The sequence below is a fragment of the Anomaloglossus baeobatrachus genome, chromosome 1 (genome assembly GCF_048569485.1).
Source record: "Anomaloglossus baeobatrachus isolate aAnoBae1 chromosome 1, aAnoBae1.hap1, whole genome shotgun sequence".
Lineage (NCBI taxonomy): Eukaryota > Metazoa > Chordata > Amphibia > Anura > Aromobatidae > Anomaloglossus > Anomaloglossus baeobatrachus.
The window spans coordinates 943,169,839-943,194,219 of NC_134353.1; the positions used below are offsets into that span (position 1 = coordinate 943,169,839).

General features: G+C 48.9%; 1 protein-coding gene across 2 annotated transcripts in view; it reads left to right on the top strand.

Annotated features, from left to right (window-relative positions):
- The window catches only part of LOC142256797 (oncostatin-M-specific receptor subunit beta-like), a 109,539-nt gene extending 85,748 nt beyond the window's left edge, over window positions 1–23,791 (top strand). For both annotated transcript variants that reach the window (XM_075328697.1, XM_075328690.1), the window contains exons 13-18: window positions 8,443–8,544; window positions 8,921–9,100; window positions 9,174–9,329; window positions 19,969–20,062; window positions 20,339–20,411; window positions 20,783–23,791. In XM_075328697.1, coding sequence (XP_075184812.1) covers window positions 8,443–8,544; window positions 8,921–9,100; window positions 9,174–9,329; window positions 19,969–20,062; window positions 20,339–20,411; window positions 20,783–21,286 — 1,109 coding nt within the window. In that variant the 3' untranslated portion in view covers window positions 21,287–23,791. The remainder of the gene's footprint in view (window positions 1–8,442; window positions 8,545–8,920; window positions 9,101–9,173; window positions 9,330–19,968; window positions 20,063–20,338; window positions 20,412–20,782) is intronic.
- Window positions 23,792–24,381: the final 590 nt, after the last annotated feature.

Below are 24,381 nucleotides of genomic sequence, written 5' to 3' on the forward strand. Positions count from 1 at the left end.
GCGAAAAGAACACTGGAAAATGCCCGAAGTAGGGTTATCAACCTGGACAAATCCAGGTCCCCTCCTACCTTCGTGACCTCAGAGGGAGCACCGCTCCACCCCTGGCTGGAGTTATGGACAAAATCCACAACATGGAATATGGCCATAACTTTGCCTGGGAGCGTCGTAGGCGGACGCCAATGCTCTCATTGTGACAGTTATGAATTTAGCTACAGAACGAGGGGACTCATGACCTGTCTGCCAGTTCCCCATTGGCTGATATCACGCCTGGGGCATTTCCCAATGTCCTGCTCCCATAAAAAGGGTGTGCCGGCATCGTCCGCATGCGGAGACACCATTTTTATGGTTGCCATATTTATCGGAAATATGGCTTGCGAGATATGAACCATTTTTTACTGGAGTCGTTCTGTCTAGCTAGTTCCATAGCCTTGCTAATGAGATACAACTCTTGTTACAGGGTGACGGCAGGGAGTCATCCTGTGTCCATTGTTCCCACACCACCTCATTTCCATATCACAGGACATGGCCATGGAGGTGTAAGTGGAACACTGAGAACAAGAAGGGAGGGGGCACTGCCAGGGAGTGATGAGGGATTATGACTGGAGTCATAATTCATCTTCATATCCCGGGATTTGCCTCACACCTCCCCCCTTTTGAGGGCGCTAGGGGGCAGCACACTCCGGTGTTCCCCCGTGCGCCCGTCCGCGACCTCTCCTTGTCGGGACAGCCCGTCTGCGTTACCGTGGTCACGGCCCCTTTTGTGGCGAATGGTGAAGTTGTATTGCTGGAGCGCAAGGCTCCATCGCAACAATCGCCCATTCGTCCCAGAGACGGTGTGCAACCAGCTGAGGGGATTGTGGTCCGTCTCCACGATGAAGTGGCGCCCGTATAGATAGGGTTGCAGACGCTGCAGGGCCCACACTATGGCCAGGCACTCCTTCTCCATCGTGGAATAGGCAACTTCCCTTGGTAACAGCTTCCTGCTCAGGTACAAGACTGGGTGCTCTTGGCTCGCAGAGTCCACCTGGCTGAGCACCGCACCGAGGCCGAAGTCACTGGCGTCGGTCTGTACTACAAACGGCCGCGTGAAGTCGGCTGCCTGTAGCACGGGCGGGCTGGACAGGGCGTCCTTTAGGGCCCGGAAGGCTGTCTCGCAGTCCATTGTCCAATCGACTGCAGAGGGCAGCTTCTTCTTGGTGAGGTCCGTCAAGGGCTTTGCCAGGCTACTATAGCATGGAACAAACCTCCTATAGTACCCAGCGGTCCCCAAGAAGGACATCACCTGCTTCTTGGTCCTGGGGGTGGGCCAGGATGCGATGGCCTCCACTTTCTCAGGCTCGGGCTTCAGTGTCCTCCCGCCTACCCGGTGACCGAGGTACTGGACCTCGCTCATGGCCAGCTGACACTTTCCCGGCTTGATGGTCAAACCTGCCCGGTGGATCCGCCTGAGCACCTGTGCTAGATGCTCTAGGTGGTCCTCCCAGGTGGGACTGAAGACGGCAATGTCATCTAGGTACGCGGCCGCGTACCCTTCAAGTCCCTTGAGCAGGGTGTTGACCATCCGCTGGAAAGTGGCAGGGGCATTCCTCATCCCGAATGGCATCACCGTGGACTCGTACAGTCCAAATGGGGTAATAAAGGCAGAGCGTTCCCTGGCCTTGCGAGTCAGGGGGATCTGCCAATATCCCCGGCTCAGGTCCATGATGGTCAGGTACTGAGCCCCGGCCAACTGATCGAGCAGGTCATCGATCCGTGGCATTGGGTACGCATCGGCGACCGTGACAGCATTGAGCCCCCTGTAGTCCACGCAGAACCGAGTGGTTCTGTCCTTCTTAGGGACGAGGACTACAGGCGAGGCCCAAGCGCTGTTGGATGCCTGGATCACCCCCAGCTTCAGCATCTCGTCAATCTCCTGGCGCATGTGTTGCTGCACCTCCAGGGAGACCCGATATGCTGAACGCCGGATCGGGGGATGATCCCCAGTGTCCACGTGATGGACAGCCAAGTCAGTCCTTCCGGGCTGGTTGGTAAACAACCCCCGGAAGGGGAGGAGGGTGGCCCACAGCTGGGACCGTTGGTCTTCCAAGAGCTGGTGGCCAACCTCCACATCCTCAATGGATCCGCCTGCCCTAACCTGGGCTAGCATATCCAAGAGGGTTTCCGCTTCTCCCTCCTCGGGCAGGTTGCACACGGGGAGCGCACATGCCTCCCGCTCATGATGTGCCTTCATCATGTTCACATGGAAGGGCTTCCGCCTTCCACGGGCAGGGTCCAGGGTGACCAGGTACGTTACAGGGTTGAGCTGCTGGTACACGAGGTATGGGCCTTCCCAGGCTGCCTGAAGCTTGTCCTGTGGTACGGGGACCAGTACCCACACCTTTTGACCCACTTGGTAGGTCCTCTCACAAGCGTTCTGGTCGTACCAACGCTTCTGATCGGCCTGGGCTTGAGCCATATTGTCGTGTACCAGTTGCGTCAAGGCCTGCATTTTGTCCCGGAAGCGCATGACATACTCGATAACCGACACTCCAGGGGTGGCCAAATCCCCTTCCCAAGCCTCTTTCACCAGAGCCAGGGGGCCCCGCACACGTCGCCCGTACAGGAGCTCAAACGGTGAGAATCCTGTTGAGGCCTGTGGAACCTCCCGGTAAGCAAATAACAGGTGTGGGAGATACCGCTCCCAGTCACGCCCATGGGAGTCGACCAACATCTTAAGCATCTGCTTTAAGGTGCCATTGAACCGCTCGCACAGGCCATTAGTCTGTGGATGGTACGGGCTGGCCACCAGATGTCGCACCTGGACTTGCTTACAGAGGGCCTCCATCAGCTGGGACATGAATTGGGTCCCCCGGTCAGTGAGCATTTCCTGGGGAAAACCCACTCGGGAGAAAATCTCCAGCAATGCGGTGGCCACCTTGTCAGCCCGAATGGACGACAAGGCCACTGCTTCTGGGTACCGGGTGGCATAGTCCACTACCGTCAGTATGAAGCGTTTCCCGGAGCTGCTGGGGATGGCCAGCGGGCCGACCAGATCCACAGCCACCCTCCTGAAAGGCTCATCGATGATTGGCAGAGATACCAGTGGGGCTTTGGGGCGTGGCCCCGCCTTCCCCACTCTCTGACAGGTTTCACACGAACGGCAGTAGGCAGCCACATCGGCCCCCATTTTTGGCCAGTAGAAATGCTGGTTTAACCTGGCCTTGGTCTTAGCGATCCCTAGGTGTCCGGCCATCGGAATCTCATGTGCGATCCGCAACAACTCCGTCCGGAACGGATAGGGTACCACCAACTGTCGGTCCCTGGGCCACGCCTCCGGTGAACCCTGCTGGACCGTGGCCCGGTACAGCCGTCCTTGGTCCCAGACCACTCGCTCCGGGTCCGAGTCCGAGGGAGGCTGTGCCGCCTGCTCCTTAAGAGCTTTCAGGCTGTCGTCAGCTTCTAACGCTGCCTGAAACCCCTGACTAGATGTGGCCAGAATCGACGAGACTGTCACATCTTCAGTCAGTACCCCGGGACCTGTGTCCTGGCCTCCACCTGACTCGGCTGCCACTTGGTCAGAAGGGGAAGAGCTATCGGACCTCCGGGAGGCCCCTTGGCTTCCAGCACTCCCACTGCGGGTGACAGCGGCCACAGCCGCTGCGACCGTGGGTCGTGCCTGCTCCTCCTCCGTTCCTGACCAAGTCGCCGGTTCAGGCAGACCTACCTGGCTTCCTGACACCCCGGTTGTGGGGGAACCATGCACCGAGATCTTACCTGGGAGCACTTCCGCTCCTGGACCGGCCCCAATCTCACCTGCCTGTTCCCCCCCTGCAGCAACAGAACCCCGCTGTGAAATCTCTGGGGACCCCACATTTGCTGTGGTAGCCCCCACCCCACACACTGGTCCTCCCCCTGCAGCACCCTGCTCTCTGCTTATCCCTGCAGAGGGCAACAGATCCCAGCTCACAGGCTGGTTACTTGTAGAGGCATTGTCACACCTTTCTCTGACCCCCTCCCCTGTCACAGCTGCAGCTGTGTGTGTGTCTATGGTGTCTATGCAAGCAGAAATATCAGAGTTCACTCCCTCCTCCCTTACATCATTCATAGATAACACATTAACATTGTTAGGAGTCATGTCAGTACGGGCTGAAGGTTCAGCCCTTGGGGGGGGCCCAAACTGGGAGGTTATCTGCCCCAAATCTGTCCCAAGTAGCACGTTTGCAGGGATCCGATCAGTTACCCCCACCTCCCTCACCCCTCGCCCTGCGCCCCAGTCCACATAAATGTCAGCAACAGGCAGCGCCGGGTCAATGCCTCCAATCCCGGAGACAGCGAGGGTTTTTCCAGGGATCAAGTCTTGGGGGGACACCATCTCAGGCCGCACCAGAGTCACCTCCGAGGCGCTGTCTCGCAGTCCTATGGTCACAGACCGGCCGACGGTGACAGGTTGGAAGCTGTCCAGGGACCTACCACCACCCCCACCCACACAATACACCTTGGGCGGCCCTTGGGACGGGGACGGAGCCGGGGCCTTGGGACGCTGAGGGCACATGGCCTTGAAGTGTCCAGGTAGGTTGCACTGGTGGCACCGTCTTGGTTCTGCCACGGGCCTGGAGAGGGGAGTTGAGGGGGACACCCCCTGCAGTCTAGGGGCAGGTGGGGCAGTCGCCGAATTCATCTTACCCCCTCTCCAGGTGCTGCTGGTGGCCGCTCTCCTGGCCTCAGGGGCCCGGTTGTTGGTGTAGTCATCGGCAAGGGCGGCTGTAGCCGTGGACCCCTTTGGCTTCTGGTCTCGGATGAACTGGCGGAGATCCTCAGGGCAGTTCCACAAGAGTTGCTCCGTGATGAACAAGTCCAGGATCTCCGGTCCGGTGGAAAGCTGCAGGCCTTGGGTCCAGTGGTCGGCAGCTCGGGCAAGTGCCCGCCTGTGGTCAGCCCAGGAGTCCTTTGGTCCCTTCTGTAGGCTCCGGAACTTCTTGCGGTAGGACTCTGGGGTGAGGTTGTACTGTTGGATCAGGGCCCGCTTGATGGTGTCGTAGCCCTGATCTGCCTCAGCAGGCAAGTCCCCAAGGATATCCAGGGCCTTACCCCTTAAACGGGGGGTCAGGTATTTGGCCCACTGCTCCTTGTCCAGATGGTGCTGCAAGCAAGTCCGTTCAAAAGCAGTCAAGAAAGAGTCCAAGTCTCCATCCTTCCTCTCTTCGGCTCCTGCTTTAGCATTGGCCAGTTGCCTAGCTCTGCTCCTGGTGCCATCAGCCATTCTTGCAGACTTTTGGTCACTGACACAGAACTGACACCTGATGCCTCCACACACCTTACAGTATCTGCACTCTGACACTCTAGTGTTGAGCTAGTCTGAAGACCCCAGCAGCCACAGCTGCTGCAGGCAGTCTTTAGTGTCTGGGAGTATGGGTCTCACACTCACACACACTATTATCTCGATCCCACCGCTTGCCACCAATATGTCACAAACCACCGGGGGGTCACTCAGAAATCCCCCGCGCTGGCTACCAGTACGTCACAATCGGGGGGTAACAAGTGGGGGTCACCCCTCCTTTATACCTCCCGACCGACAGACAGAGCACGTGACGCGCTCTCTAGCGCCCCTCTTATAGTCAGGCCAATTATGGAATTGCCCGACAATAAGCAAGGAGGCCGCTATACTACTTATGCCGATTATTGAAGGGTCCCCGGTGAGAGTAGGGTATATATTCCCCCGACCTCCGCGGGCGGAATATATAAAATCTCCCCGAATCTCACTGGCCTCCCCACAATAATCCTTGGCACAACTCGCTGCCACCAACCGCTTCACGGTAACTATTAGCCGAACACACAGACGTGGGATTCAAGATCGAGATAACAGAACAGCCCAAGATTAATTATATAATTTAATCAGCCTAAAGCACACTAGAAACTACAATATATACAATAGGGAATCTACAGAATATACATATGTCAGAGTACAGTTACAATCAAAGCATGGGTTACAAACAGGCATACACAGTTCCAGCAGTTACCTTGTTGCGTCTGGCCACAGGGGGGCGCTGTAGGCCAGGTTTCTAGGATCCTTCCCACAGATGTTTCCTACACGTGCCCCCAGCGAAAAGAACACTGGAAAATGCCCGAAGTAGGGTTATCAACCTGGACAAATCCAGGTCCCCTCCTACCTTCGTGACCTCAGAGGGAGCACCGCTCCACCCCTGGCTGGAGTTATGGACAAAATCCACAACATGGAATATGGCCATAACTTTGCCTGGGAGCGTCGTAGGCGGACGCCAATGCTCTCATTGTGACAGTTATGAATTTAGCTACAGAACGAGGGGACTCATGACCTGTCTGCCAGTTCCCCATTGGCTGATATCACGCCTGGGGCATTTCCCAATGTCCTGCTCCCATAAAAAGGGTGTGCCGGCATCGTCCGCATGCGGAGACACCATTTTTATGGTTGCCATATTTATCGGAAATATGGCTTGCGAGATATGAACCATTTTTTACTGGAGTCGTTCTGTCTAGCTAGTTCCATAGCCTTGCTAATGAGATACAACTCTTGTTACAGGGTGACGGCAGGGAGTCATCCTGTGTCCATTGTTCCCACACCACCTCATTTCCATATCACAGGACATGGCCATGGAGGTGTAAGTGGAACACTGAGAACAAGAAGGGAGGGGGCACTGCCAGGGAGTGATGAGGGATTATGACTGGAGTCATAATTCATCTTCATATCCCGGGATTTGCCTCACACCTCCCCCCTTTTGAGGGCGCTAGGGGGCAGCACACTCCGGTGTTCCCCCGTGCGCCCGTCCGCGACCTCTCCTTGTCGGGACAGCCCGTCTGCGTTACCGTGGTCACGGCCCCTTTTGTGGCGAATGGTGAAGTTGTATTGCTGGAGCGCAAGGCTCCATCGCAACAATCGCCCATTCGTCCCAGAGACGGTGTGCAACCAGCTGAGGGGATAGGTCCGTGTTGAGGACTTCCCAGTGCTGGAGAAGGATGGAGACTTGGACTCTTTCTTGACTGCTTTTGAACGGACTTGCTTGCAGCACCATCTGGACAAGGAGCAGTGGGCCAAATACCTGACCCCCCGTTTAAGGGGTAAGGCCCTGGATATCCTTGGGGACTTGCCTGCTGAGGCAGATCAGGGCTACGACACCATCAAGCGGGCCCTGATCCAACAGTACAACCTCACCCCAGAGTCCTACCGCAAGAAGTTCCGGAGCCTACAGAAGGGACCAAAGGACTCCTGGGCTGACCACAGGCGGGCACTTGCCCGAGCTGCCGACCACTGGACCCAAGGCCTGCAGCTTTCCACCGGACCGGAGATCCTGGACTTGTTCATCACGGAGCAACTCTTGTGGAACTGCCCTGAGGATCTCCGCCAGTTCATCCGAGACCAGAAGCCAAAGGGGTCCACGGCTACAGCTGCCACCAATATGTCACAAACCACCGGGGGGGTCACTCAGAAATCCCCCGCGCTGGCTACCAGTACGTCACAATCGGGGGGTAACAAGTGGGTGTCACCCCTCCTTTATACCTCCCGACCGACAGACAGAGCACGTGACGCGCTCTCTAGCGCCCCTCTTATAGTCAGGCCAATTATGGAATTGCCCGACAATAAGCAAGGAGGCCGCTATACTACTTATGCCGATTATTGAAGGGTCCCCGGTGAGAGTAGGGTATATATTCCCCCGACCTCCGCGGGCGGAATATATAAAACCTCCCCGAATCTCACTGGCCTCCCCACAATAATCCTTGGCACAAACTCGCTGCCACCAACCGCTTCACGGTAACTATTAGCCGAACACACAGACGTGGGATTCAAGATCGAGATAACAGAACAGCCCAAGATTAATTATATAATTTAATCAGCCTAAAGCACACTAGAAACTACAATATATACAATAGGGAATCTACAGAATATACATATGTCAGAGTACAGTTACAATCAAAGCATGGGTTACAAACAGGCATACACAGTTCCAGCAGTTACCTTGTTGCGTCTGGCCACAGGGGGGCGCTGTACCCAGGTTTCTAGGATCCTTCAAGGGTGTGTAAATTTTTTTTGTTGTTTAACGTTATTGTCCCAATGAATTACTGTAACAAAATTAAACAAATTTGTAAGTAGCCTTAATTACAAATTTCTTACCGTTTGGGTTCTACAGCTTCCTGTGCAGATCTGTTTCCATGGCGACAGACTACAAACAAACACTTTGTAGTCAGATTCTGCTGGTGGGCTATTAGTAATCTGATGTTTCATTTTTTTTTACTATTTTAAATGCAGGGGAGCGGTAAACCATACTTGACAACAAAAATATATACACCTTTTAAATCACCTGTCAAAAATATTTACTGTACCCCCATAACAGCCACTTGCCCCCGAATAATAATATGACAGTACAATAATCAATGTGACCCAATAACAAGTAACCCAAATGATTGGCGATGTCAAATATTGCAACTTTGCAGGAGATTTCAGACGAGGCGTCAGATACGAGTTCAGAATATATAGATCTATGGACGACGGGGAACATCTCCTGGAGAAGAAAGAGGGGTACACAGAGGAGCTGGGTACGTGGACGCAATGGGGGGCATCTCTGCAGTGCTGGGTCCGGTAGACCATCGATGTTACTTGGTATCATCTATAAAGAATGTATCACTGCCTCATGAGTCTATATCACATTCTATATATTCTTTGTTGTTTTTTTACATTCCTTTTATTATATATTTTATGCATTTTGCGATTTTCTAGTTATTGATACTTTGAGGTTTTTTTTATATTTTAATTATATATATATATATGTATATACGTTACTTTGTATTTTACGTTCCTTTTACTCTATACTCTGTTATATTCTAGTTGTTGATATTTTGTGTTATTTTTGTTATATTCTAATCTATATATAATATGTTACTTTTTTTTTTGTATTTTTTTCTTCAATTTTAGCTTCTTCCGTAAAGCCAAACTTGAGAATCAGTAACATTACCCCCAGGTCATTTCTCTTGGATTGGTCGCCATATCCCTTGGACAGGTCTCAGGAAGGATTTGTTACCGGATACAACGTTTATGTGAACGACAGAGAGAAAGGCTGCAACCTGGATAAATCTGATGGACAAGTGCAGCCAGGTGGGAATCGCTACAATGTATCCATTGTCTATTCATCACATACCGATCTAATCTATCAATCCTGTTTTTATAGGTGACGTCTGCAGGTTTTATATTGATGATCCAAATAAAATGAAGGTCTCAATAAATCATCTAACACCGAATGGAAAATATGAGGTAGCTGTCGTGGCCATCACCGGTGGAGGAGAAACCCCTAGACAATACAGTGAGGCTTACACCCCCGCCGACAGTGAGTGGCTTTTTATAATAGATTAGTCAGTGACTATAGATAGCATTATGTCCACACAGTATCACATTGTATTCTATTTAACTATGAACATTTTTGTTTCCAGCACTATACTCCTGTACTGAGCTTGGGTTTGTCACCGTACTTGTGCCCTAGACTTGTTTCCAGAACTATACTCAGGTAGTGACAAATCCAAGTTCAGTAAAACAAAATAAAGTACCGGAAACAAGTCTAGGGCATAGGTGCAGTGACAAATTCAAGCTCACTACAGGAGTATAGTGCTGGGAAAAAGCTTATGGCATAGGTACAGTGATAAATCCAAGGTCAGTACAGGAACATAGTGATAGAAACAAGTCTAGGGCATAGGTGCAGTGACAAATCGAAGCTCAGTATAGGAGTATAGTGCTGGAAACAAGTCTAGGACATAGGTAGTGACAAATCCAAGTTCAGTACATATGTCCTAGACTTGTTTCCGGTACTTTACTTTGTTTTACTGATCTTGGATTTGTCACTGTACTTATGCCCTAGATTTGTTTCCAGAACTATATTTATGTACTGAGCTTGGATTTGACACTGTATCTATGCCCTGGACTTGTTTCCTGTACTACACTCATGTAGTGATATTGGAGTTGCCATTACCTATGCCCTAGACTTGTTTCCAGTACTATACTCATGTACGGAGCTTGGATATGTTACTGTATCTGGATTCTAGGCTTTTTTTTTCTCCATTTTTTACCATACTAGTTCTAATAACTGATCTTAGCTCAGTACATACGTATGGTAATAAAAACACATTTCGTGCATGCAGCAAAAGGTAATTACATAATAGAAAAATCTAAAACATAGATTCAGCACAATATTCAGAATCAATAAATAAGTATAGCAATAAAGAAATTTAAAACAAATACCGTACCAAATTCAGGGTAAGTACAGTACAAACATAAATAAGCCTAGAAGATAATTGAAGTAAACTATCTAAGCTCAGAATGTATGTAATGTAAAAGGAATCAACCTAGAACACATAGTATTTATCTTAAAATATATGAGATCCATCTCAACACAATTGTAGACTTGTTTCTATATGCTGATCTTGGATCTGTTTCTGTCTGTTCTTTGCCTATTTCTGTTAAAATACTTTTATACTAAACCTGTATGTGATACTGTATTCATTGTCTCAATTTTGTTCTGCTAGACTTATGTACTGACCCTGTATGTGGTACTGTATCTATGTAATAGATTAGTTACTATATTGTGTGTTATACATTAGTATACCAAATCTATTACAGTATCTATATTCTAGACATAGTTCTTGAACAGTATTTATGTTCTAGATTTGCTTCTTTTAGGTTTGTCCAGTCCAAAAATGTGAATTCTGCACTTCCCTTGTGACTGCAGACTTGTGAATTGTTACATCGTGCGTACTGCATATCCCTGACCACAATCTGAATAGTCTGTTACTGGTGTGCTTAATGCAAGTGTCTAGCGCAAGGCCAGAAACACGCATACTTGCAGTCATGTAGCCGCCGTTCCCGGCACTGACACTGGAGAATCCTCACAGCAAGCACTAGAATTCACAAGTCGCCAATCAGAAAGTGACTGCTGACTTTTGTTTCAGACTGGACAACCCCTTTAAGCTTGTAGTCTTATTCACTTACCCATTTACCATCTGCAAAATAGAGAGTTTTTCATTTGTGGAGCATCTGTTTTTCTTGTAATACCCCCACCAGAAAAAAAAACAAGCATCAACGAATTCCTTAGTCTAATCTCTGAAAAACTAACACACTTATTTGGTTTGGCCAGCTGTCTGCAAAATGGACCACAATGGGACTAGACTACGTGCTTTTTATGCAGTTCACTAGTGTTAAAAAACCCTCAAACATGTGAATAATCCAACAGAATATAATGTGTCTGTGTGCCGCCATGTACAGCAGCTGGACGACAAACATTGCTGTCTGAATAGGACCTTAACGTTTCATTCTTCTATGCTTAGATATGTAACTATCTACCATATAGACTTGTTTCTGTTACTATACGTATGTACTGAGCTTGGATCTGTTACTGTGTCTATGTTCTAGGTTTATATCTTTTACCATGCTTATGTACTGAGGTTGGATCTGGTTCTATATCTGTTTTAGGCCTCATTCAGACATCCATTTTGCACGTAGTGTTGAGTCTTTTTTTCACCCACTTTAATCTATGGTGATATTCTTGTGTCTGTGTTTTTACATGGATCGTGTGTTTGTGCAAAACAAATGGAGATGTCTAATTTTCCAGCAGCATAGATGTCAAGGGCCAATAAAAGACTATTGGACATGAAAAAAAAAGTGCAGCACATGGATGGAATCAGTGTGCTTGTGTGCCGCCCCCGTGTTGGCAGCCGGGCTGCTCGGATCCGGATCCACGGTAGCTCGAGGGATCTCCGGACCCGGGGGATCGCGCGGCCACTCGGAGTAGAGGGGGGATATTTACACGGGGTGTTTAGTTTGAAGTTCGTGACGCGACCCGTGGTGTGTGGTAAGGTGGAGTACCACCGCTGTAGTTGGGAGTACCCGGTGGCGATGGTGTTGGCAGCCAGATGTTTAACCCCTCCACGGGTAGGGGGGATGCCCTGGGACTCGATGAGGGTGACGGGGAGGTGCCGTTGGGACGGTAAGGGTCACTTGTTTACTCACTCAGTCCAATAACGCTGACACCGACAACTGTGGTAAACCAAAGTTCTTGACACTGCTGCCGCTGGGAGGGAGCACACCTGGATCCCATGCCCGTTGGTGTTGCCTGTTAGTCTGTGACCTTTACCTTGGCACCTAGTTTCTCTGGTTGGTTCCTTGAGTATAAAACTGGTCGGGTCCCGCTCACCAGTATGGCTAATTGGGTGAGTTTGCTCTCAGGGTTCACGCTTAGGATTTTCTGGACCGTGTAGTGGGAAAGTCCTATGCCCCTCGTTGCGCTAGTAGGCCATGTGCCCAGGGGAGCTTTTTGCTGCGGAGTTTGCCACGGAAAACCTGCGGATTTTTCTGGATTTTCCAGATAAATCCGCAGGGACATGGGGAGTGTCTGTGTCCACGCTGCGGAAAGTGCGGCTGCGGAATCTCCTGCGGAGATCCCTCAGCCACACCTAACTGCATGTCAATTATTCATGCGGATTTACTTGCGGAGATCCCGGCCCTCCGCTATGGAGATAGAGGCCGGGACGTCCGCAGGTAAATCGCGTGAAATTCCGCATGTTTCCCGCAGCTATTCCGCTGTACTACCGCAGCTAAAAATAGCTGCGGATGCCGGCGGGCAGCTGCGGGAAACATGCTGCCGTACCTGCAAATATATCCGCAGGTACGAGCGTCCCGTGGGCACATAGCCGTAAACTGATTTTAAAGCGGGTGGAGAACGGATCTTGAAGACTCCGTCCTCGTCGGGTAAATTGCCAGGACGCCTGAAGCTACTTCTTGACCTAGGGTCCACATACCCCATCGTGCCCTGGCCCCTGCCCAGTGATGCCACTAGGCCGCCAGCTGTCCTCCTCGACCGTCCGGGCCCCTTGTCACGATCCCCTGCGATCGGGGTTTAGCTCCTACCAGGCGCAGACCAAAGTCTGCCACCTACTAGTTACAAGGAGCCCAGCTCCTGACCTCTCCTCTCGAGAGTCACCACACAACTCACTGTCTCCTGACCTCCCCTTAACCAACCCCCCAGTGGGCGACCCTATTCCCTTCAGGTTAGCCACTGGTGTGTCTGGTGGGTGTGGTGTAGTGTTCCTAGGATTTTGATTAGCTTGTTCTTGGCAACACCAAAGGTCAGGGACACGTAACCAAGGAGGAGGTGGATACTGTGCAGAAGGGCAGATTGCACAATACCCTATAATTGCACAATACATTTTTAAAGAGTTCATCTCCTCAACGGTGGGACGCTACCGGTTTCAGTGGTAGCGGAGACTCAACCTGCTCCGTTGCAGCCTCTACCCACGACAGTCCAGTCCCATATCCCGTTAACCCGCCACCCAAACAACCCTTACCCGCTGCATACCTATGGTGGGTCCGTGACCAGGTTAAGGTCCCGGGCGTTGTGTTAGACGACTCTGGTGGGCACAGAAGGTGCAACTATATACAATACACAAGTTTGTGTTGGTCACGCCAGTCCTGTGACCTTGGTCCATGTTTACTAAATATAAAACTTTAACGGAGTCCATGTACCGGGTGCACATATCGTAACAATCTTCTTGCAAATCTGGTAACTTTCACTCTTTTCATTAAAACTGGTTGATTAGGCACTTATTTGCTAACATTTTCTATATGGAAAATGATAAACTATGGAAAACAACAAACGAAAACACCGATACCTAACAATTCTATGGCATCGTTAAACCACTGGTATTTTCAACATTTTTTTAACATTCTTCTTTGTACCGCTCACTGGGAGGCTGGTAGTCAACAGAGGCAGTTGGCACAACTTGCTCATTTACCATAGTGAGCCGCTTTCCATCCAGGGCATACCAGCCCTGCTCGCTCCAGTGCCGCGTGTAAGTGACCACCTCCCCCGGCTCCAGGCCACGGCCCGGGTGATCCCTCGGGAGATGCTGCTCGATATCCCTTTGAGCTACAAACACTTCATCAGGAAGGCTTGCTTCCCAGAGGAAACCCCACCCCTTTTCAGGGTCGAAGCGCCGCACGAGGCCCCTTCATTGCAGCCCTCGAACACGAAAGGTGGCTTTCCTCAAATTTTCTTTCTCCCTCCGTGTACGGGCAACGATATCCCGCTGCCGCTGATCTGGAGTTGTGATCGCTGGTGTCAGCTTTCGCTGGTGGTGTCGTTCCCAGTAGGGGGCATCAGCGTCCGGCCTCAGCTCCCTAGCTGGCTCTGGTTTTATATGGACTCTTGCGGCCCCAACAGCCGTCGGGATGCCGCGCGGCAGTGGAACCGGGAGATCTTTAGGTTGCACTTCCGCATCTGCAGATTGAAGAACTGACTGCTCTGCAGTTGGGGTTGCAGGGTCCGGGTGCTCCACCTCTGAGGACGGGCCCGGTGATGTGGCTGGGTCTACTCTGGCCAGGGTCCGGATGACCGCTGTCATGACTGAGATGAGGGACAGCACCGTGGTTTCTGCAGCTGGAGCTTTACTTAAAGGCACCGAAGGTTCCGCTGCCGGGATGGTAGTGGGCAGCTTGGCGTCTGCCGAGGACGGGGTAGGTGACGGTGGAGTGCTTACCGCGAGCGGGGGCGGTCCAGATCCCTCAGACGCTGGGGGCGGATTTTGGGCAATCAATAGGGACTGGGTAACCGCTTACCCTCCCTTCACGTGGGATTGTGATCTTACGGGCTCGCACCGTAATCACCAGGCTCCTCATCTCTTCCCTCTAGTGGTTCAAGATGAACAGGAACTGTGTCCGCATTCTCCTGCACAGCTGCTCTGTCTCCTCCTCAATCCAAGTCGCGGTCCTGGGAACAGCACGTTCCGGTGACCTGTCCCGCTCCACCATCTTGCCTCTGCGTCATCCAGGAACGTTATGGCAGAGTCCTGGCGTCCCTGCTTCTCTTCCGCTGTAGTTACATTCCAGCACGCCCCCTCGGTTTTCACTCAGCACTCTTTCGCGCGCTGTGGCCTTCTGGGATCTTCTGGTTCTGGCCTCACACTCAGGACGAAGGGCGAGGATTCTGCTTCGCGCGCTTTCACGGGAAGACGGCGTTTTGGCGCGAAAAGATGGCGGAAAATGACGGAATTGGCGGGAAAAGGAATTTTGACTCGCGGTTTTCGGCTCCAAGGCACACATCACCCAGGTAAATGGGTCCTGCTCAGATCCTGTTCGTGACGCCAAAGTTTCCAAGGTGTGCTGCCCCCGTGTCAGCAGCTGGGTTGCTTGGATCCGGATCCACGGTGGCTCGAGGGATCTCCGGATCCGGGGGTCGGGGTCTTGCGGCCACTCGGAATAAAGGGGGGATATTTACACTGGGTGTTTAGTTTGAAGTTCGTGACGCCACCCGTGGTGCATGGTAAGGTGGATTACCACCGCTGCAGTTGGGAGTACACAGTGGCGATGGTGTGGGCAGCCAGATGTTTAACCCCTCCACGGGTAGGGGTGATGCCCCAGGACTCGATGAGGGTGACGAGGAGCTGCCGTTGGGGCGGTAAGGGAAACTTGTGTACTCACTCAATCCAATAACACTGACACCGACAGCTGTGGTAAACCAAAGTTCTTGACACTGCTGCCGCTGGGAGCAAGCCAGTTTGCGAAAATACAATTTAGCTCAGTTTAATATTGTGAAGTGGACGTAATTGTCTGCCTGTTTCTATCGACTACGGACTCTGCCGGTTCACTGGCAGGTGAACGCCTAAGCAGGAGCACGGAGGAATCTATGTCCTAGGACGGTGCAATCCTGCTACAGCAACTCCCAACTAGCATCCTGTTTTGGATCTAAGGACTTTCGCAAACTGCGACCCGGCATTACTCCCTCCTCTCCAGCTGGGAGAGAGAATCGCTCCACGCAAGGACCATACGTCACGGAGCTCCCATTGCCAGCGCGGGTGTCAGGTAACATACACCGGGACTTGTAACGAGTTCCCGGTGCACTGATCCCTCTGCCTGTTAGACTCCTTGGTAGAAGCGCGGCCTATTCAATCTCACTCAGGGACCGTGAAAACTTGCAGCGTGGATGTCAGTGCAATTTAATCAATTTTGAAGTATTCATCTGGGCACTAGTACCCGCCAGAAGGAATCCTTGCCCTCACATATGGGCTAGCACGGACGTGGTACCCCCCTTGAAAAAAACTTTTGTAACAATTATTATTCATTTTTGATCATTCCTGAGGAAGTTATTTTTCTTGGTCGGCTTTTTAGTTTTACTAATACTTATTAATATTCGTGGTGCCACCGGCCGGGGCCCCACGAGAGTACAGTTTTTATTATACTTCTTGTTTGTATATCTATTTTGTCCTTTGTGTCCTGTCCTATGTAGTAGTATTACTATTCATTGTTATTTTCATACTGCTATTTAATAAAATAATAAAATACCAAATAATCTTATTATTCAGCGCTGGTTGGTGAGTTTTTTCTACCTATGAAAAATCTCAAATTTATTATTTGGATCTTGAAGACTCCGTCCTCATCGGGTAAACTGCCAGGACGCCTGAAGCTACTTCCTGACCTAGGGTCCACATACCCCGTCGGGCCCTGGCTCCTGCCCGGTGATGGCACAAGGCCGCCGGCTGTCCTCCACGACAGTCTGTGCCCCTTGTCACAATCCCCTACGACCGGGGTCCAGCTCCTACCAGGCCCAGACCAACGTCTGCCACCTAGTAGTTACAAGGAGCCCAGCTCCTGACCTCTCCTCTCGAGTCACCACTCAACTCACTGTCTCCTGACCTACCCTTAACCAACCACCCCAGTGGGCGACCCTATTCCCTTCAGGCGTCCACTGGTGTGTCTGGTGGGTGTGGTGCAGAGTCTTCCTAGATTTTGATTAGCTTGTTCTTGGCAACACCAAAGGTCAGGGACACGTAACCAAGAAGGAGGTGGATACTGTGCAGAAGGGCAGATTGCACAATACCCTGTGACGACCTGATAGGCCAGGGTGTAACACTTGTACGTACTTAAACTTTACAATGTTTCTCAAATACTTTTAATTTCTTTATTTATTGATCCAGCCATAAAAATACTCATGGTAAAAACAGATGTGGATAGCACACTTATCCAAAACACTGGTTAAACCAGTGTCATCTTTTCATGGACGTGTGAATGAGGTCTTAGGCTTATTTAGGTTACCATAGTTATGTACTGAGCTTGGATCTGGTACTGTACAGTGCCTTGCGAAAGTATTCGGCCCCCTTGAATTTTTCAACCTTTTCCCACATTTCAGGCTTCAAACAAAGATAAAAATGTTCATGTTCTGGTGAAGAATCAACAACAAGTGGGACACAATTGTGAAGGTGAAGGAAATGTGTTTATTTTAAGCTTTTGTAAAAAAATAAATAACTGAAAATTGGGGCGTGCAATATTATTCATCCCCTTTACTTTCAGTGCAGCAAACTCACTCCAGAGGTTGATTGAGGATCTCTGAATGATCCAATGTTGTCCTAAATGACTGATGATGATAAATATAAGCCCCTGTGTGTAATCAAGTCTCCGTATAATGCCCCTGCTCTGTGATAGCCTCAGTGTTCTGTGTAAAGTGCAGATATCATCATGAAGACCAAGGAACACAACAGGCAGGTCCGTGATACTGTTGTGGAGAAGTTTAAAGCCGGATTTGGTTACAAAAAGATCTCCACAACTTTAAACATCCCAAGAAGCACTGTGCAAGCGATCATATTGCAATGGAAGGAGTATCATACCATTGCAAATCTACCAAGACCCGGCCGTCCATCCAAACTATCATCTCACACAAGGAGAAGACTGATCAGAGATGCAGCCAAGAGGCCCATGATCACTCTGGATGACTGCAGAGATCTACAGCTGAGGTGGGAGAGTCTGTCCATAGGACAACAATCAGTCGTACACCGCACAAATCTGGCCTTAATGGAAGAGTGGCAAAGAGAAAGCCATTTCTCAAAGATATCCATAAAAAGTGTCGTTTAAAGTTTGCACAAGCCACCTGGAGACACCAAACATGTGGAAGAAGGTGCTCTGGTCAGATGAAACCAAAATCAAAACTTTTTGGGCACAATGCCAAATGATATGTTTGGCGCAAAAGCAACACAGCTCATCACCCTGAACACACCATCCCCACTGTCAAACATGGTGGTGGCAGCATCATGGTTTGAGCCTGCTTTTCTTCAGCAGGGACAGGGAAGATGGTTAAAATTGATGGGAAGATGGATGGAGCCAAATACAGGACCATTCTTGAAGAAAACCTGTTGGAGTCTGCAAAAGACCTGAGACTGGGACGGAGATTTATCTTCCAACAAGACAATGATCCAAAACAAAGCAAAATCTACAATGGAATGGTTCACAAATAATCGTATCCAGGTGTTAGAATGGCCAAGTCACAGTCCAGACCTGAACCCAATCGAGAATCTGTGGAAAGAGCTGAAAACTGCTGTTCACAAACGCCTCCATCCAACCTCACTCAGCTCCAGCTGTTTACAAAGGGAGAATGGGCGAGAATTTCAGTCTCTCCATGTGCAAAACTGATAGACACATACCCCAAGAGACTGCAGCTGTAATCGCAGCAAAAGGGGGCGCTGCAAAGTATTAACCTAAAGGGGATGAATAATATTGCACGCCCCAATTTTCAGTTATTTTTTACAAGATTTAAAATAAGCAATAAATAGCGTTCAACTTCACAATTGTGTCCACTTCTTGCTGATTCTTCACCAGAACATTAACATTTTTATCTTTATATTTGAAACCTGAAATGTGGGAAAAGGTATACACAAGGCACTGTAGATACAGTACTAGATCCAAGTTTAGAACATAAGTATGGTAAAAGAAATAAGTCCAGAAGATAAGAAGTAAAATATCCAAGCTTCGAATGTATGGTTAAAGAATCAAGACTAAAACATAGCTACAGTAACAAAGCCAAGTTCAGTACATAAATATTGCAAAAGAAACAAGACTAAAGCATACATACAATACCAGATCCAAGTTCAGTACATATTTTCGTTGTCTTTTACCATATTCGTGTACTGAGCTTGGATCTGGTACTATGTTTATGTTCTTGCCTTACTTCTGTTAACATACCTATGTACTGAACTTGAATTTCTTATTGTAGCTACGTTTTAAGCTCATTCATTTTACCATCTTATGTCTAGAACATGAATGTTACAGGAACCATGACCTAAATATTTTTTTTCTAAACTTGGGTACTCTGCTTGGATCTGGTACTGTGTCTATATTCTAGACTCATTTATTTTACCATACTTATGTGCTGAACTTGGATCTGGCACTGTATCTGTTTAAGGCCCGTTTCACACGTCAGTGAAAAACACTGACGTTCTTCACTGACGTGTAAAACACGCACATGTCCCTCCGTGTTCCATGATTCATGGCACACGTGGGTTGTCCATGTGCAATCAGTGATTGCATATGGACATTACTCACCTGCCTTCGCTCCTGCTGTCCATGGTGCTGAAGTCCTCGGCTCTGCAGCGTCTGCCCACCGCTCTCAGCACCTACTTCCTGGTCGGTTTTCCTGCTCTCATGAATATTCATGAGCCGGGCAGAAACTGCCGAGAGCGGAGCAGGCACAGCGAATCGCAGGCAAGGTAAGTTGAAAATATTTAATATGTCCGTGATTTTCTGGTACGTGTTTCACTGATCACACATGGATCACACCATAGTGTGGTCCGTGGGTCATCAGTGATGTCAGAAAAAAACTGACTTGTCTCCGTGCAGAATCACAGCCACGCGTGTACGCAGCACGGAGACACGGTCAGTGAAAAATCACTGATGTGTGAGCAGACCCATTGATTATAATGGGTCTGCGTATGTCAGTGATTCTGGTACGTTTTAAAAAAAGCACAAACGTACCAGAATCACTGACGTGTGAAAGGGGCCTTAAGGTTATATCTGTTACAACATTAATATACAGAGATTGGATATGTTAATGTAGGTTATTACCATGTTTTTGTACCAAACCTATGTACTGAACTTTGATTTGGTTCTGTATCTGTTTTAGGAGTGTTTTTCTTAGTATGCTCTTATGTTTTGTCTTTTAGCTGTCGCAGCGCTACATTCCATTATTGTGCCAATCATTACAGTGTCAGTGATGGCACTATTGCTACTATTTATTGGATGCTGGAAAAGAGCTTGGTGAGTGTTCACAGACTACAGATACAACTTTACTGCAAATAGAAGACTGCAAGTAAAGACATTGAGGCTGCAGTCAATGCGTGCTGCATTAAAAACTGCAATGAGACTAACCATAACATCCTCATAGACTCGTTATCTAATGTTTCTAATTAGAGATTTGGTTCAGGCGTCACACCCCCACTGCCTGCTGGTTATAACCAGGGGGAAACTTTAGAACTTAGGAGATAATCACGTGTCTATTCTTTTGTAAAAACATCAGGAATTCTCTCATTTTAGGCTGAAGAGAATATGTCTCCCTGATATCCCAGATCCTAACAACAGCAAAATACTTTCCTTCAATGGAACAAAGGTAAAAGCTGTAAAGTATCTACTTTCGCAAATTATTGGTTGTAGGGGTTCTCTGCTCACGTCTAAGCTAATAAAAGCATATTAGGACAAGTGAAAGAGTACCAAAAACATATTGGAACAGGTAAACTTAAAGTGGAGGACATATTAAAGAATTGTAACTGCAGAATCTGACTACACACGGGTTGTTTGTAGTCTGTAACCATGGAGACACATAGGAGCTGTATACACAAAACGGTTGTTGGTGTTTAAAGACTAATTATGCTAATTTTGCCTCCTGGATGTCCAGGAACAATTTAAAGTGTTGACACATAATATATCAGATACAATGTATCAGTTTTTCATTACTCAACATATTTTTCTTCTTTTTATCAGGGTGCCTTTAGCAGAAACATCCTACTGACCCCCAATCACGAACCACAAATTGTGGACATCGTCAGAATTCAGGAAAGCAGGCATCATAAATCATACGATGAGCTGACTGAATCCCCCGATCATCAACTACAGGAGATGGACACCAAAATCCAGACGAGAGAAGGAAGCAAGAGTGACGAGGATGGCGGCGAAAACTATCTTCCTTGTGGTAGAGAGAAATCTTCGTATTCACTGATGAATGATCCATCCTGCAAATCCCCGCCATTTCCATACCTGCAATTCTGTAACCGGACCTACATAGGCACATTGGATGAACTATGTGACAGTGTACACGGATACAGACCACAGACAAATACAGAACAAGTGGACAGTCCGCCATATTCCACGCAGTCCGCGGATTCAGGGTTGGGACTTCATGAGGATTCGGACGTTTGCTTTCATAGCCCTGTTTATGCTACGAGCCCGACCTCTGTGGGTTCAGCCACATTCATACTAGTGGAGTGAAGGGAACGTTGCCTGGATCACACGTTGGACATTTAAACACTTAAGCATTAAACAAAAACTTCACGTCAATATTATTGTGGGTTTTGGCATTGGAAGCCACCAGGCTCATATCAAACCTGGAGGAAGAGAGGCCTTGTTCTGTATGTTTTGCACTCCTGACATCTAGTAGACCTTATCCAATCCAGCACGTAATATGTACTAAAGCTGACCATAGGTGTCTAATTGGCGGGGCTCCTAAAGGCTGTGGCCACAGAGAGGCGGCTCGGGGAGCTGGATATCAACAATGGTGTCTGCAGTGTCTAGCAGCGGTTTACTCTTCTCTAAACCTAATGCGGAGCATTCACGCATACGATGAGGACGCGTGTTGGGCAAACAAATTTATTGCTGAACTTAATTGCTCATCTCACAAACAAAACTAGAAAGTCTGATGAAAAGACCAGGCTGTCTGATCAGCTGTCTCCGAAAATCAGCACAAATGCCTGTACTTGCCCTCATCATCTTCCACTGAGACTACCGCAACACTACAGCACCCCTCTGCTTTCACACTGCGTTCCTCTCCCCGTTCAGTAATCCCGTAGGGACTTCCATCAAAACTAGAACGAGGCTGATGAAAAAAACAGGTCTGATCAGCTATATCCTACAATCAGCACAAATACTTGTACATGCCCTCATCATCTCCTGCTAAGATTACTTCAACACTACAGCACCCCTTTGGTTTCACACTGCATTCCTCTCCCCGTTCAATTGTCCCATTGGGTCTTCCGTCAAAACTAGAACGACTCTGATGAAAAGACAAGGCCGTCCGATCAGCTATCTCCTTGAATCAGCACAAATGCTTGTACATGTCCTCATCATTTCCCACTCAGATTACTTCAACACTACCCCTTTGCTTTCACACTGCGTTCCTCTCCCCGTTCAGTGGTCCCGTCAAAACTAGAACGAGTCTGAAAAGACAAGGCCGTCCGATCAGCTATCTCCTCGAATCAGCAAAAATACTTGTAAATACCCTAATCAACTCCCGCTGAGACTACTGCAACACTACAGCACCCCTCTGCTTTCACACTGCATTCCTCTCCCCGTTCAGTGGTCCCTTCGGGCTTCCGGTCAAAACTAGAACGAGCCTGATGAAAAGACAAGGCCGTCTGATCAGCTATATCCTCGAATCAGCCCAAATGCTTGTACATGCCCTCATCATTTCCCACTGAGATTACTTCAACACCCCTTTGCTTTCACACTGTGTTCCTCTCCCTGTTCAGTGGTCCCGTCAAAACTAGAACGAGTCTGATGAAAAGACCAGGCTGTCTGATCACCTGTCTCCGAAAATCAGCACAAATGCTTGTACATGCCCTCATCATCTCCCACTGAGATTACTGCAACACTACAGCAACCCTTTGCTTTCACACTGCGTTCCTCTCCCCGTTCAGTGGTCCCATCGGGGCTTCCGCCAAAACTAGGACGGGTCTGATGAAAAGACCAGGCTGTCTGATCACCTGTCTCCGAAAATCAGCACAAATGCTTGTACATGCCGCCTTCTCCCGCTGAGACTACTGCAACACTACAGCACCCCTCGGCTTTCACTCAGCGTTCCTCTCCAGATTCAGTGGTCCCGTCGGGGCTTCAATCAAAACTAGAACGAGTCTGATGAAAAAAACAGGTCTGCTCAGCTATATCCTAGAATCAGCACAAATACTTGTACATGCCCTCATCTCCCACTGAGACTACTGCAACACTACTGCACCCCTCTGCTTTCACACTGTGTTGTGACTTATCTTCAGTGATTCAGTCAGGTCCGAACCCACCTTAAAATGGGATTTGGACATATGCGCCAGCGGGGCAACTATAATGGTGCAAAGTCACAATGTGCTCTGTCGTGCACCGTTTTTGAGCGCATATGGCTATTGGAGGCGGACACCCAGACGAAGTAGACTGTCAGGGTGTCTGCCTCCAGTAATCGTATACCCCCAAAAATGGGTGCACGAAAGAGCTCATGGTGACTCAGTCTTCATCAGTAGTCCTGACGGCGCATACGTCAGAGTCCTCTTTTGCAGGGGATTCGGACGGAAGCCCCGACAAGACAACTGAATGGGGAGAGCAACGCAGTGTGAAAGCCGCCTAATTCATCCTCTGTGCTACTTTAAGCGCCTCTGCTCCTGCCCCTTCACTCGCTATCCATCTGCTGGTAAAAGAATATCCGTTATCTGTCTGTTCCGTACATTTTTCTGCAAATCTCCCCAACTTTAATTTACAGTCCTCCCACAATCTCCAGTCCATAACCGGCCCTCTCCATCCATCTCTGCCCTAATCTAAATGTACAAGTTAGGTAAAGTTTTAAATAAAAAATCATCACCCCCCTCAACTTGCTCGAAGATTTTCTGGCCCCTGTAACATCGCTGTAAGACATAGAACATAACACTCCCCCCACCTCCTGTTTTATGTACTGAACATTAAATGTATATAGTTTTTGTATTGCAGATTAGTTTTATACTACAATAAAGGATTTTAGTTTCTACTGCTATAGTGTGTATTTCTAAAACTCAAATGTAAAGTTTTCAAATTTTAAAGGGATTCTGACAGCAAGTAATCCAAGAGCAGCATGCTATAGGGGCTGAGAGCCTGATTCCAAGGATGTGTCACTCAGGGGGCTGTATCAATAAAATCAGTGTTTTATCAGAAGGAGATTATCATCACTACAGGGACTAGGTGTCTCGTGACTAATCCTGGTCAACTGCTGTGTAACCCCGCCCCCACCACTATGCTCCAATCAGTAGTTTGGGCGTGGTTATATACAACTCAACAATCTGAGCTTTGCTACATCTGCAGCAGAGAAACCTATGATTGTATTGAAATGTCAGCAAGCAGCCCAGCAAGTGACACACCGCTGGAATCAAGTTCTCAGCCCCCTAACATGAAGCAATGCATTTTATGTTGGGGTCAAAACAGGTAAAGTGCAGAATGATCATGGGCTGATAGACCGCCCCAAACACAGGGATAAGGCTCACTGGGAAATAGATGGCATGATGTTATACAGTGTAAAATACTCTGTCTATAATAATGAGATGACTCTGCTCATTGTGTCCCAGTCTATACAACAAAGT